This window comes from Ciconia boyciana, chromosome 2 (genome assembly GCF_034638445.1).
Source record: "Ciconia boyciana chromosome 2, ASM3463844v1, whole genome shotgun sequence".
NCBI lineage: Eukaryota > Metazoa > Chordata > Aves > Ciconiiformes > Ciconiidae > Ciconia > Ciconia boyciana.
The window spans coordinates 141882150-141898015 of record NC_132935.1 but is presented as its reverse complement, the minus strand read 5'-3'; the positions used below and the strand labels follow the sequence as shown (position 1 = coordinate 141898015).

The 15866-nt window shown below is 39.1% G+C and overlaps 1 protein-coding gene across 1 annotated transcript in view; it reads left to right on the top strand.

Annotated features, from left to right (window-relative positions):
- Positions 1-15866, top strand: part of LOC140648377 (probable acyl-CoA dehydrogenase 6) — a 95512-nt gene that overhangs the window by 46110 nt on the left and 33536 nt on the right. The window contains exon 3 of the mRNA XM_072854256.1: positions 12833-12962. Coding sequence (XP_072710357.1) covers positions 12833-12962 — 130 coding nt within the window. The remainder of the gene's footprint in view (positions 1-12832; positions 12963-15866) is intronic.

Below are 15866 nucleotides of genomic sequence, written 5' to 3'. Positions count from 1 at the left end.
TTTTGAGGAAGAAGGTATGCATTAATTCATGTTTGACTTGTTTTATGTCCCTTGACTTGAAGTGGTGAGGCTGTAGCCCAGGAGATGCTGTGATCTTTTCCAGATAGAAAAACTTATCTCAGGTTGTTGTGGGTTTTTTTTGTTGTTGTGGGTTTTTTTGTTTGTTTGTTTTTGGGGGTTTTTTTTGTTAATGGAAAGAGAATTTCAGCTTTACATTTGAGGAATAGTTCATGTAACTTTTCATTGTTTCAGTGAAGTATAGCATGGTCTTAAACCTTATTGCTAATTGAGGCCATTTAGTATTCAGTGAACATTGTTTTTGTTCTTTCCTCAACTATTTTAAACATAGAGTGAGAGTTGAGCATAAATTGATGTCTTTGATGTGGGCTTTCTCATTCTTCATGGTTCAGAGTTGGGAGAAAGGAGGCACAGTCACTACCACTTTGCTCGCTGTTAATTTAGAGTTGCCAGAATCGCTCAATTTGGGACCACCTAATGCTGAGAGATGCTATAAACTGGCTTTTTGTTAAGCATAATGAGTTAGCAAATAGTTGTAGTCCTTAAAAGAAGGAGAGAAAACACGATGATAATGCAGCATTGAAAGGATATGCAGTATGCGCAACATTGTGAAGCTTATGAGTTTTAATACATTTGTTATAATTTCATGTAGACATTGCAGAAGCTTCAGAATGGGTCACGGATTAAAATCTGTGGCTGTTTATATATCACTTTGCTTCTTCTGCATCTAGCTCTGGACTTTGATCGTGCTAATGTTGCTGAAGAAGCTGCTTCACAAACTTGAACAACTGATCTGGCTCTTGGGCAGTTTATGAAGACAGTCTGGACTCGGTGTGGGACTGGTGTCTCCACCAGACTAAGAGTATGCAGAGACGTTGAATTTGCTACATTTTTCTGTGGGTGTGAGAAAAGCTTTGTACTGGAAATGCAACTTTAAGCTGGAGCTGTTCCAGGGCAGACATTGCACATCTGCTGCCTCTGCTGAGGAATGTGGAAAGCCCGCAGCACCTCAGCCGCAGGTGAACTCCAACGGTCCAGCAGCGATGGGCTCCTTGAGTGGTTCGGGGGGATGATCCCTGCATGCCCAGCCACCACCTGTGTCATGCACTGCCCGTAAATGAGCAAACAAGTTCAGCCCAGCACCTCTTCAGGGTGTCTCTGAAATACTGGAAAGCTTACCAGCCAGCTCTTTGGAGATCTGGCTTAAGAGTAACAGGAAGGTGGTAGAAAATATTTCTCTCTCTGAGAACAGAAAGCGTGTCTAGGAGACCATGGGAAAACAAAGGATGCATCAGCAGCCTTAGTAGAGCGGCTACACAGTGAGCCATCTAACCACGGTAAAAGGTGCCTATGGTAATGAAATCCTGCTCACTTCCCTTTCTTACAGCCCTGTGCTACTCAGCAGGGTCTCATGGCCACAGAAGACTGTTGTGTTACAGCTGGATGGATGGAGGCACGTGAAAATCAGGCAAATATTTTTGTGACTGTTGGATGTGTTTCTAAAATAGTGCCTTTTATGAGATGGAAAGGAATGTAACTCTCAAAACAGATGCCAAAAAGCCTTAACATATCAAAATAATATTATAATTGTGTGTTCTGTTTCTGGGGATTCTTACACCTACATACCAATAAATTGACTGGGATTTTCTTTATTTCAGATGTTTCAGTTACTTATTTAGAAATAGTACACACAACACTATAATAAGTGCCTGGTATCTGATGGGTGGTTGCTGAGCCTATCGTGTTTTTAAAATTGTTTGCATTTAGATGGATCTAATGGAAAGTGCACAGTACAAGACCAACTTAAAAATAGTAATAGTCTGTAGTTTTGACAAGTGCTTTTTCCTTCATGAAAAAGCTACCTTTCCCTAGCCCATCTTCCCCAGTTTCTGTCTACTTGTAGGTGTGTGAGAGAGATGGGGGAAGCACGATGGCTCTGGAACACTTGTCTCCTCGGGAGGTGGAGAGGACTCCAGCCTCACTGGTATTTTTCTTCTGATTTGAAAGGAAGGTATGTTATTGGCTAGATTATTGAACCATGAAGATAATAACTCTGGTATTTGGCAGTACTTCTAAGATTGTTTTTCAGACATCTCCTGGAATAATTTCTTAATTCCTGAAAGAAGGATTTCTCCCCCACTCCCAAATATATGAACTTATTTTGCTGCTTTAATTTTCAAATGTGTATATTTAAATCTCAGTTTCAGAGCCATCCCGTAAGTATGAATATATACAATATATATGTTGATTTAATATACTTTCCCTTTCAGAATTACTGAGCATACACAATAAAATTTAATTCCTTTGCGAATTTACTGTGTGACCACGTATTCAAGGTATTCTTTTCCTGAAGAATACATTTATTGCTATGTAGCTTTAGTATGATATTTTAGGAACAAGAATTTAGCATATACTTTGTTGTATAGCTACTTACAAAAAAGCAAATGATTGAGATGAATAGCCAGCCTCTGTTCTCAGAGCTCCTTAATGGTAGCTGAGTGCATGAACGTCCCTGCTCGGGTTCCTGAATGGTTTGTAAATAGCAGAGATGGTATTCACGATCGGGAGAGGTCTGACTTTAGTTGCAAGCGTTTATACAGTCAGTAGTGCAAATGCACTTTTACTGTAGACTTTAATTTGCTATGGCTAAATCTATCTTCTCTTTCTGTTGTAAAAAATTACAGTTAAACTGTATAGTAAAAGGGTATTTATACTACTGGGTGCATAAACACTTAGGGTCAAAGTTATAATTCAGGTAGGACTGGGAGTCGGGGAAGGTGGAATGGATTTTTGGGGGGTGGGGGGTGGGGGTGGTTTTTTTGTTTGTTTTCCTTAACTGATCTCACTCTTCTATGGATACCTTTAATCATGTCATTTTTCCCTTTTGTCCTAGGTTGTTCTCTATGTACGTTACAGACCTCACTGTGTCAGTCAGATAATTGTGTATTAGGCAATTTGATGTGTTTTTCAGTAGTAAACTGAATTATAAATTTTCCTGCTCTGCAGCCGGGTGCTGTCATTCCCCCTTGGAATAACTTGCTTTTCACGGTTTTGAGTGCTGATTTGTTACTGATTTCAGAACCAAATCAATAAGAAGAAACAGATAATCTGATAAATTATAATTTATTGGAGCATAGCACAGGGGATGATGAAATGCTCATTGAAATAATATAATATTTTGAGTAGAAAGTTCTTTTGAAGACAACAGTCTTGCATGGGGAATTCGCTTTCTGGCATGCTTTGCACTGTACTACAAATCCTTTTGTTTGTGGCAAGTACCACATATAAGGCACACCTTCCAACTTCAATGTAAATAAAAATAGTGGTGTAGCATTATTTTACATTGGAGATTGCAGTTCTGATTAGAATCGTGTTGCGTTAGCTTTTTTACAGAGAGGGACAATCTGTTTTATGATCTGGTATGGCTGACAAATCTTAAGGGCAAGGATGCACACAAAATCATAGGCAAAAATGAGAACTAAACCAGGTATTTTCAGCTCTAGGATAGTGCTTAAAGTGTTTGTCCATACTTCTTAAACCAAATAAAAGTAATGGAAAAAACATTTCATTGCTAAAAATTATCAATAATAGAGAAAGCATGGGAACATGTCAGTTTTACTTAAGTGTCTGTTTTGTTGGAGAAAAGTAAGGGGTAATGCATTGTTTTGACACTGTGAAAAATCTTAATTTTCATTCCAGAAAGGATTTTTTTTTTTAATTGTGAAATTTACTTTGTTTGTCTTTTGTTAAAAAAAAAAAAAGACAAAAAACCACACCCCCAACAACAACAAAACCACAAAAGAATGCAATTTCATGTCAAAAATATTCAGATTTTTGCATTTCTATTTGACTCTTTTTCCCAGTCTGAGATCAAACTCTTGACCCTTCCTGGAAAACAGAAAAGTTGAGTTTTGTCTTAAACAGCGAACCACACTCTATCGCTCAGAAATAGGGATGCTCTTTTATTGCTTTGCCTTTGCCAACTCAAAGTAGTTTTGTAAATCAATCAGATTTCACAAACAATCACAAAACAGAGAAGATGCTCTGCTTTGGCCTCTGCTGCACTTGGGAGGTGAAACGTCTGGAGATGCTCCAGCAGCGTGACAGGCTGGCCCACGGGGCAAGGGCTTGGGACTTGCTGGGGATGAGGAGCTGTGGAACTGGGGGTCCCAGCCCTGCCCGCACTGATGGCTGCATCAGCCTGCGGATGCAGACATCACCAGCTGCAGAGAATTTTGCCTGTTAATACTTACAAACAAGGAAATTACCTAATGTACCGCAGTTTTAGCTGCGGCATCAGTTGATAGATGTCTCTTTAATAATTTGTTCACTGTGATCATGTTAAGAATATGTTGATCTGCAACGTGACAGGTATTCTGGGATGGCATGGCATGTTTTTTTCAGTATCTGGCCCAGCTTCTCAAGGACTTAAGGGGTCAGCCACTGGAAAATAATTTGGTCTTGTAAGCTTGTGCTGATCAGAAATTCCTGTGGAAGCCTCCTGTGGTGTGTTTCTGTTCAGAGTTCTGTGCTACTGAACTAAAACCCTTGTGCTAGCCAGACTAGCTCCAGAGCACGTCCAAAGTTCATTTAATTATTCCCTGCACACATTCTGAAACAGTTTTTTCTGGAATTTATTCAAAACCAGCATTTGTCAAGTTTCTCCCCCTGTGCCCGCAATTTTAATTCTCAGTTTATAACTCCATTTGGAGATTGCAAGTTTTGGAACTTGTGATCTAGTAAAATTTATGCCTTTGCATGTGACATGTTGAGCTAAGTGGCTAAAGTTTTCCATGTCAGACAAATCTGGATTTCCAACAAGCTATTTATCAGCTTGGACTGGAATGAAAGATCTTGTAGGAAAGAAAGTTAAACACAGCTTTCAGCTGATAAATAGTAAGCCTTTGTATTAAATCTTAGTGTAGAAATTTTAATAAGTAGCAGATGTAATAAATCTGTTTAATCCCTGAATCACATAGTATTGCTTTTCAGTTTATTTATTTATTTATGTGGAATTCAGAAGAGCCAGAATGAGCTTTTGATCTTTTGAATATTGACTCTATATCCTGATGCCTTTAAGAAATGAAAATAATTAGTCTGCTTTTTGCTCATAGGGCTTGCTACGAAACAGAGTACAATTTCTTCTGATTTCAGACCTTGACCCCTTTTCATCCAGCTTTTAAAAAATCCTTACAAATGTACACACTTGTATTCAGTCCTGTTACTCATCTTTTCTCTCTGTTGTGCTTAAACTGGAGAATGTTCTTCGGGCTCTCTCTGTCTGTTACCTATTGATAAGTCTATTCCCATTTTCTTTCCGTGTTCACCTACGGGATGTTGTATGTCTGTACATTACTGTAGATTCCTTATAATATCTATTTGTGTATTCACACTTCAGATCCTGTTGGAGGAAAATTTGCCATGATGAACTCGTAGTAGTTTGTGGTAGTTCACATGAGAGGAAGAGTCCTGAATAGGAGCACCAGCAGCACATAAAGCTGACGTACCTGCTTCGTTCTTGTATAGGTGTGAGATTAATTGATTTATTACCTGTTCAAAATGAATGAACATGTTTAAAAGAAGCTGGCTGAGCAGCTGTGGAGTTGTTTCCTTGGGAGGAAGAGCACATTTGACATGGGGCTGACAGATGCCTCATGGAGTCCGAAGGCAGATTTCGGTGCTGCTGAGGGCTGATTCACAGTGATGTCAGTAGACTGCAGTGCGTTGAAGGATGTTGATGCAATGTTTGCCTGTTCGTCAGAAGGGTGGCAACCTTCAAGCTGGAGAGAAGCTGTATTCCCTGCTGGATAAGTCTGACTCAGAGAATTAAACTGAGCATCCACAAGCAAAGCTTAAACCAGGCAAAAGTGCAACAGGTTGTAAGAGGAATGTATATGTTCAGTGTATGTAAGGAGGTTGACGGTTGTTGCTGATTGACTGACCTCAAGCAGCAGGGAGGTTGCAGAGGTGATATTCTTAAAACCTAGCCTATGCTTTGTTTATGAGCTTGCCCAAAGAGAAACCCCATGAGAAGTAGCATGGCTTTGCCACTGAAGCTCAAGACGTGTGATATTCAGCCTATACACTTCTTGACTTCATTTTTCCATGTTTTTTTTTTTTCTTGTTTTCTTCATGCTGTGGCATTTAGTTTGACTGACATTTTCAAACGTACAATAATTGAGATTTGTACTTTTTAACCTTAAAGAAAAAAAATATTAGGATGGTTTAAGTAGGCTTCTGTGGAATTGATGTTGTGTCAGAGCTGAGGGGGAAAAATAATCTCCGTTCAAAAGTAAGAAGACAACTGAGGAATCTGTGACCAGTGATTGCATAAAGTTTTTCTCTGAGTTGGAGCTGACACGATAGCTGGTGCTTGGGATTGTGTGCAATCTTGGATTTTCTTTTTCCTTTCTTTTTTTTTTGGCTACTGCATCTTTTTACACTGTTAAGGTTTCTTGTGTTGCCATGTGGACACTTTATTCTGTTGTACTGCGCAGCTTAGCTTTTCCTTCCCTGTAACATTGTTTGTAGACAATTTTGGGCATTTGTGTGGGGGTTTTTTTGGGTTGTCGTGGGGTTGGTTTTTTTTTTTTTAAGAGATCTGATATCCTTCTGAGTTTGAAGATTTATGCAGATGTGATTGCTGACTCAGATGGCTCTTGGTGACACTGTCTAACCATTTAGAAAATAAAGAAAACTTATACATTTGTGAGGGAGGTGTTTGGAAATCAGAGAGTAACAAGTGCAGCTGTTGTCAGCCAGTGATTTAGAATATACTGCTCTGGCTTTCTAAAGCAGTGTCCTGCACAGCTTTGAACCCTCTTTAAATGTGTCTGTGCTGCTCCCAGCTGGGGCCACGTCTGCGTGGTGCATTTACCTGCTCAGTGGCAGGTGCTGCCGAGTTCCTACTTGGCATTTTGTGTTGTTTTTGTGGTGTGAGTGTTTTTGTTGTTTGTTTGTTTTTAATCCTTACACTGTGGGGGAAGTTTCTCTTGTGTTTTCCAGTGTAGCTCTAACTTAACCTAGAACGGTGCTAGACAGATCTGATCACCTTCCTCATTTCAGTAAATTTTGTTTCTGAAGCAGCAACCGTAATGACTTCTATAACAATGAGTATTGCAGGAACACACTATTTGCACTGTTAATTGCGCAGGGATTGTATTTATGCCGCTAACTGTGTATGTTTGAAAAGGAATGAGCAGCCAATCCGTATTTTTCCTTTTCCAAAGAATACTGGATCACAAGAGTAATATTACTGAGTAAAACTTTGATTAGCAGAAGAGATCCTTATCTGCCTTGGATTTTTTGGATGAACCAGTGAGTATCTGTGAGAGATCAAGTACTGTATGTGGTGGTGATCTTTCTAGGATCAAACACAAATATAAAGCACTATAATTTGTCCTACTTTGGGGCAAACTGAGGGAATTTGATCCATCTGGCTGAGATAATCTGTTAAGGGGAACTTTGCATCTGGTACAAGGGTTTTTTGTTTCTTTTTGGGGTTTTTTTGGTAAACTGATCCAGGTGAAATAGCCAAAAAATACATGTTCATTTTAACAAGGCTGAAGTGGACACACAGTGTTTCTGTTACATGAAATGAGAGTTTTTTCCACTGCATCTGGAAACAAGCAAATAACCAAGATGGCAGTAGGTATTTTCTGAGCTTGATCAGCCTAGACTTTTCAGAATGGGTTTGTGGGAAACTGCGCAACACGGAGAGTAACCATTTGTTAATTCTTTAAATTCCTTTTATGGAAAGAACAGGAAAGGAATTACTGTAGGATCCGTCCTACCTGGTGACGTTTGCAATTATGTAACTTCATGGCTCTTTGTAGTCCTCTGGAGTTGAAATTCTTGAACTATATTTATGACAGGTGAGTAAGGTTTAAACACTTAAATTTCGCTTCTGTTGATTTCAAATTGTAGGCTATGATGAAAACTGGCAACTAGCTCTGTCCTCTTGGTGTCAGATGTAGGAGTCTCAGACCTATCTTAAAAATGGGAGTTGATTCATGTTTTATTTGTCTTTCTAGAAACTAGAAATAAGAGCACACATTTGTTTTTTCTTGCACTGAGTTAGGTGCCAATAGTAGAAATAATACTGTGTGGTTTCCTTTGGTGTAGATATGCTTTATGTGAACTTTGGAAGTTCTGTAAACAAACAAGATAAATTACATAAGCATTTAAGACTGAGTTACTGATATAGCTGTATTGTGTTCTTACCATTCCTTTTTCCTGGCTCACTCACATTCTTAAAACACTCTGAAGACCCCCTGTTTCTCCTTGATGCAACTCACTTACAGACTCTTTTCACCATAGATGTTGTCATTCCCACTGACAACTACTAGATGGGGTTCAGAAGCAAATTCCAAATAGAATGAAGTCTTACAAAATTTGGACTAGAGACTTCAAGCCTGTCTCATCATTGAACAGAGTCATATTTGAACAGGGAGCCTGCAGCTGAACAGGTGACAAGAAGTGTGTTGGTCTTCACAAAAATGAAACGATTGTATGGAAGATCTCAGCTTCTCCTTTGCCGTTATAAGTCCTTTTTCATAGACATTCTTTGTCTTTGTTTTCCCAACTGATCTTCTCAGCAGTGTTTCTGTTTTGACATGTTGCAGCTGAAGATCAGATAGTCTTGCTCTTTTATTTGTATTTTTGGGCATCATCTTTGCTGTCTGCCTATATTCATATATAAAAGTCCTGATACCCTCAATTATCAGATTTAGTAGAATGTATATCTGCATCTTTTAAAAACTAAGTTTTTTAAAACTTGCTGTTTTCTCTTGGACTCCCACTCCACTGACAGTATCACAAATTTAACATGTAGAAATAAGCTGGTTTGTATAAAATAAGGAGGGTTTTTTGAGGAGGGGGGTTTTTAAAATAATGTGGGTGGTGGTGATTCGTAGAAAAGCACAGAGCCAATATAAAAGAAAAATAGGTTAATATACTGACCATGGTGTGGTGGGTTCATCTTGGCCAGCAGCCAGACACCCACCCAGCCACTCACTCACTCCCCCTCCTCAAGAGGACAGGGGAGAAAATACGATGGCAAGGCTCAGCTGTCGAGATAAAGTCAGGGGGACTGCTCACCAGTCACCATCATGGGCAAAGCAGTCTTGGCTTGGGGAAAATTAATTTAATTTGCTGCCAATTAAAATAGATTTGTGTAATGAGAAACAAAGGCAAATTAAAAGAACATGTTCCCCCCATCCTCCACCCCTTCTTCCCAGGCTCAGCTTCAGTCCTTCATTCCTGAGTCATCTACATCCCTCCCCAGCCCGAGCGGCGCAGGGGGATGGCGGTGGGGGGTTGCAGGCAGTTCACAGCAGCTCCTCTCTGCCGCTCCTTCCTCTTCATACTTTGCCCCTACTCCAGCATGGGTCCTGCCCATGGTCTGCAGTGCAGAATCTTTATTTGTTTGCATGTTCATGTGTTCTTGCTCTGGGCTTTATAACTTAATTTCTTTGTAAAAGAACCTGAAATTGAACAATGGATAAGATATCAAATTAAGTTGTTCAACAGCTGGAAGTTGTGCTATTGTCAGCAAAACAGTAACAATTTGAATATAGCAGAGTTGCCTTTTTCTACCTGTTTTGAATTATAGAAGCATTAGTGCATTAGACCTTCTGCCTAGTTTTGCTTTGCTTTTCTCTTAATATTTCTTGCAAATTAAAAATGGAAATGTAGCCAAACAATTCTCTAAAGGTCACTCCTCTCATTTTAAAGTTAAATGAAATACCCTAGAAATGTTTTACATGTGAATATTTACATATAGCTTGTTATTCTTTTTTTAAAAAAAAACAGTCAATTCTGAAATTAATTTGGTTCCTTTCATTATGGATTTTTCACCAAAAATTATATTAGGCATGGTGTTTGCTTTTCTGAATGAAAATTAAATTGACCTATAAGCATTACATCATTGTACAGATACTTCCAGGAGGTGTTGGTTGTTGATGAGACTGGCGAACACAGCCCTCCTACCACCAGCTTATTCCCTTATTGCAAATAAGAATTACTCCAAAAAGAGTAAGTCTTGCTCCAAATAAAAATTAAACATTCATTCCGTAAAACATTCACCATCATCGCTGCAGTAGGTGGTAATAAGAATGGCCTGGTGGTTTTTTTCTCAGTTAAAGAGTTGAATCCTGTGGCACGCAGGGTGAGGGGCTTGGACCAGCCCCAAAATAGCTGGCTGGGGTGCTGGCAGTGGGGCTGTGAAAGCCAGGCTGCCACCATGTGCTGGGGAAAAAAGAAAGCTGCATCGGTGCTCGGAGCCAGCGCTGCCTGCTGTGGCTGCGTGTGACACTGCTGGCAGCGCGTCTCAGCGCAGAGATCCAGTTCTCCAAAGAGATGGGACACAACTGTCTTTAGCCGTGGCATAAGTTACCCGAATTACTTGGGGATATAGCTGTGCAGACTGCACTGACAATGAACTTCTGTCTCAACCAAGTACTTCGGATTCAAAAGAGGTGTTCCCTATAATTGTCTGTCAAACCACTCACATTTCTCCATGAAACTCTTTCTGTTTGGCTCCTGGAACAGAACTGATGAAAAGTTAGGTGTTGCCTGATTAATGTTTCTACCATTTGCTTCTGCCCTTCCTGCCTGTCTGCATCCACGGTTGTTTCTTGCATTATCTATACCCAGATTATAAAATCTTTGGAGGTTGCATCATCTCTTTGCGTGGTAGGGCTTCCCCCCTCCACACTGGTGCTCAGAGAAACTCCTGAGGCTTCGTTCTGATCCTTTCCTCCCTTTGGTAGGAAATTCCTTCAGTGTCATCACTTTGAGAGCTGGCCTTTTGCAGCATTTTGTTTTTAAAATGTACCACTTAGTAACTAATCTCAAATGAAAGCAAGGCAAGTCTGTTATATAGTAATATATAATGAATTGTGATATGAACAAAGAATGTATGTAAGCTCTACACTTGCATAAAATGGCCCTTCTTTGGGTCAGCTTTGTGCATAGCGTTCCTCCTGTGAAGTTGCTTTGGGTAAATCAAGAAACTAAGGTTTTGATTTGTGAAATTAAGTGAAAGACAGGAAAATAACTGCTTGGTAGACAAAACCAAAGGCAAAACTAGTAATAACTCTAGCTTGGCAATAAAATGATTGACTGATTTTAAAGAAATAAAATCGAATGGAAAGCATTTGTGCGGTGCCAAAACTGAGGTTATCTATTATAACACTGCTATACGTTCATATAAAATTAGCAAAAACTCTCTCATGCCACACATCTTTAAATAGCTTTGCCTTTGTGTGCACATACATTCTTTACTGTTCCTCAGAGCATTTATTTATTGATGGGGGCTTTGTAAAGGCAAGAGAATTGGATTATATGTTATGCTAAACACATTCCCATATTACTGTTGTTTCACTGTACTGCTTAAGCTCTCAGTCAGAATTTTAATTTTGTGTATATTTTTAAGAAACATTCTTTATTTTCAGGTAAAAGTTTGGAAAAGTAGCTATTTTTTTTTAATTCTGACAATCCAGACTATTCAGGGTGACCTAAGGAGAAATGTTATTTGAAAATTGAACTTCACGCTTAGCTTTTTCCATTTGTGTTTTCCTTTCTGCAGAAAAAAGATGCACAAAGATAGTTTCTGTGGGTTTAGGAAACAGATGATAGCACACAAAGCCCTGTGTTTATATGCACTGTGGTGTTTTGATTTTTAATTAATGGTGTTTTTTGAAAACTTCAAAGCAGGTCAGTAGAGGGGTGAGCTCAGGTAGTGTTTGATGTTAGCAAGTGAAAATGGAAGAGGGTTGTCTCTGCCCCTTATTGTGTGTGTGAGGAGTGGGGGATTGTATCTATTTATTTGAAATTTTCTTAGCTGGTCTTCAAATGAGTAAAAAAAAAAAACAAACCCAAAAAAAAGCAAAAAAGGAGGAAAACATCTAATCAAAGCTTCTCAGTCAACTAATGACGTCAAGCAGTAACCTTCTCTTTCTCCCAGTATTTCCTTTGGACTATAAACTATTTAATACAGCTAGAAATTACCTCATCCATCATAGATAGCAATGTAGCCCTTTTCTGTGTTTTGCTACGTGGTGGATTTATCAGTGCTGGGCATGGGAAGGAGGTGAAGAATAATATCCTCTTTAATTGAATTTGCGGATTGGAATGTGGGGAGGAGGAACGGCCCGTGCTGGTGCCCGGCCGGCACCCCAGGTTGTCAGCCTCCTGCTAATGAAAAATGCTTTAATGACTGCACCGACCAGGTGCCAGGATATGAAATACGCGTATTTGGTATTGTACTTGTGTCTAACGTGGATTTTGAGCTATGACAGTAACTTAATATAGGGACATGACCTGCACGTGGTCTTGCTCTGTGCTGACTTGACTTTTGCGTGTGAGAAAGATGAGCTCTGCTTGAGTGCATTGGGTGGTGAGAGCGGGTGTCGGGCATTATCATGGAGAAATAAAAGCACTTCTTACCTTGTGGGGATTTGTTCATATGACCTTGCTGTTAAAAAGAATAATTTTGCTTTCTGATGTCGTTTTCAGCAGCAGGTCACTTTTACCTGCTGTTTCCAGTAAAAGTAATGATGCTACTTAGGATATTCAGAGGTGACCTGATGTGCACATGGGTGATTGCAGCAGGTGTAATTTTAAATTCAGGTTTTGTAAAGAATAGCGTGGCATTGCTTTTCTGAAAGGAAAGCTGATAATTGTCAGATATTTAAAAATTAGCAGTGAAATTGCAGTTGGCCAGTCCTTGCAGTAGCAATATTTTTTTTTATTTTCTTGTTGCTTATGCCAGTCTAGAACATGAGTGTCATAGATTTGTTTTTTTCCTCAGAATATGGCGGCATGGGCTTGGACTTCTCCTATAACATTGCAGTGGCAGAAGAGCTGGGAAACATCCGCTGCGGAGGTATTCCTATGGCTATTGGAGTGCAAGCTGGCATGGCTACTCCTGCTCTTACAAGGTAATTTTCAGAAAGTTTGGTTTAGCCTAAAACCCAAATTGTCATGTGTTTAGGCCTAAAACCCAATCTGTATAAAAGTAGAAAAAAACATTACTGTGCAGATTTACTGTCTAGTTGCTCTTCAGTAATGCTTGAGGAAGGAACCTGCTCTCTACCTCTCTCAGTTTGATTTAGGGGAGAAAATACAGATTTTTTTTTTTTTTTTTAATGTTAGAATATTATATATTAAAACATAGGCCTTGTTTAATAGTAGATGATATGTTTACAAACACAGAACCTTGGTGCCACAACTAATAAAACAATTTTAATTCCAGAATCCCCCTATTCATGTTGGTGTTTTTTCTTAGCCAGATGTCGCAGTGCAGTCATACTAAGGATGCATTTAGTTGTAATGATTAGGATCAATCTAATTCTATTTTATAATTTACTTGCTTTTTTCCAGCTTTACAAGGTGTTCCTCACTGTCTGTGACTCTTCAGAAATAATGACCAATATTGGTGTAAGTCCTAAAGTTGTAGCACATGTATCATGCTTCCTAAGTACGCCCATTCCAGGCAATTACTCATTTTGCTTTTTCTTATCTGCTTGTGTCACTGTTCCCCTTTTATCACTTGCTATCATTCAGGCTCCTGCACTTTCTGAAACCGTTTTTTTGGTTTGGTTTGGTTTTTTTTTCCCTCCCTCAATAAAAGTGGCAGTTACCAACTTCTTCTTGATGTAGTAGTTTCACAGACGTTCTGCATCAAAACAGAAGTTTGCAAAACTAGAGGGAGGTGACAGGCTGGTCCAGCAGTTTGCCCCTGGAATATGGATATGCCTAAAATTCTGGAAGGTGGTGGGGAGGATTAAATTCAAATAATGATGATGAAGTCAGGAATTTCTCTGCACAAATCAGATATACAAGAGGGGAGTTTTTGCACAGAAGAGCATTTTAGGGTTGGGTTGTTTGTTGGTGGTTGTTTGGGGGTTTTTTTCCCATTCTGAATGAAAATGCCTGTAAATCCACTGTAGAGTCTGGAATGTAGGCTCTGTTCCCTTGACATGCATTTATTCTTCTGCTAGGTATGTGCAACTTCGGAGGTCTCAGCCATGGGAGATCTTTCAAAAAGTTTTCTTCTCCTTTGTGTAATACACCAAAAGCTTGCTGAAAGCATGGAGTTCAGTATGTCTGTTGCAACAGTAGCTTAGTTATACTCCAACTGAAAATAAAACTAGTATTTTAAAAGACTTCAGAGAACAGTAGCTTGCCCCCATTATAGCCTTTTAGTCCCAAGGGTTTAAAAACATCTGTGGGTAAAAGACGACAGGATTTTGTTCCATTGCAGTTTTTTGGCCTTCTGTTACTCTGTTCCGCTGTAGTAAAGTGGTGAAGCTACATGCGTTTGTGCTAGTGAAATCCTAAAGTGGATGTTCTTTGGAAAGTAAATGTGAAAATGTCGTTCCTATGATGAAATCTGTAATTGAATTTGCATCTGTATTAGTGAACTTTTCCTCCACTGTTAAGTCAATTCCACTGACTGGTTATACAGTACAGTGTCCCACTCTTAAGATGTAAAAGTGAGACTTGGTAATGAAAAGAGAAAGCTGGTTGCTACAGGAAATTTTGTATGGGTGCAGATTTACTTCATGCAGTATAGTGAGCGAGCTAACTGCTTGTCCTGGGTCATGGATTCAAATTGCACTCAAAACCTGGATGGTTTTTTTAAAGGTATCTGTGTACTGTGGTGATCCTAAACAAGTTCAAAGTTATAATCCAAATTTTGCATCTTAACTATGCATTGTTACATGTGATGCATCAGCAATGCACAAAGTAAACAGTAATATGGGAATCAACCATCATCCCCTAAAAAACTTCTAAAAAGAAGTCTGGAGCCCTTTGTTGGCTTTCCTAACTTTGGGCTTTATTCAGCATTCATCAAGCATGTATTGAGTGCATCTGCAAACCAACTCAGTGAATGTGATACATCATGAAGATCTTCTGCCACCATAAATTAGAGGTGTTGCTTCAATTAGATATATAGGCAGCACAGTAGTTTGAACAGATGGATACACATATGCGCATGCACACATAGAGCTTTTTAAATTTTCATACTTTGGAAAAATAAAGTTTTAAAAGATCTAGAGTCAGGATACTTCCTGATACTGTTTCTGCAACTTCCATGGGTTTCTTGCTTCAGTGACAAGCTGTTGCAAGTCTTAGTTTGTGAAGGTCTTTGAGATATTCAGTTAAATGGGAAGTACATTGCAGTAACAGTTTTAATTATATAAATAATCAGTTTTGAAAATGTTACCTCTATCTGTTTGCCTTTTCACTGTTCCTTCATTCTTTATGGGTTTTTTTGACAACCTTCAGAAAGTTATATTCATGGTCATACTTGGAAGCAACCCTGCAGATTTTGATTTATATGCACTTCTACTGTGCAGACAAATATAGGAGAAAATAGTTTTGTTTCACTTGAAGATGCCCAGACTGCTCCATTTTTTCCCCCCAGATTCCTCTAAGTGAAGCAGTAGCACTTTCTAAATTTGAGAACTAAATGCAAAATATTTTGTCAGTAGTGATCTGACCTTTGATGTACCTGGTTCTGAACATAACTCTCTGTCAGGTCTTTCAAATGCATTCAGATGTAATACTTCACTTGCTTTCATGCTTACAAGTAAAGTGGAGAAAGCAGCTCTCAGCTGAGGCAGTGAATGAGATACATTTCCCTGGGCTTGTTTAAAAAAAAAACAAACCCTATGGGGTGATGCATCCATAGTGATACCAGATCAGTGTGGAGCTCCTTTATCTTGTCAATAGGCAGTAAACGTTCCTCTTCTTCCCCCCAGCCCCCAATTATTTACCGGAAAACGGTAAGGATAATGATGATTATTTAGTGGGAAGAGAATGCTTTTCTATTTCAT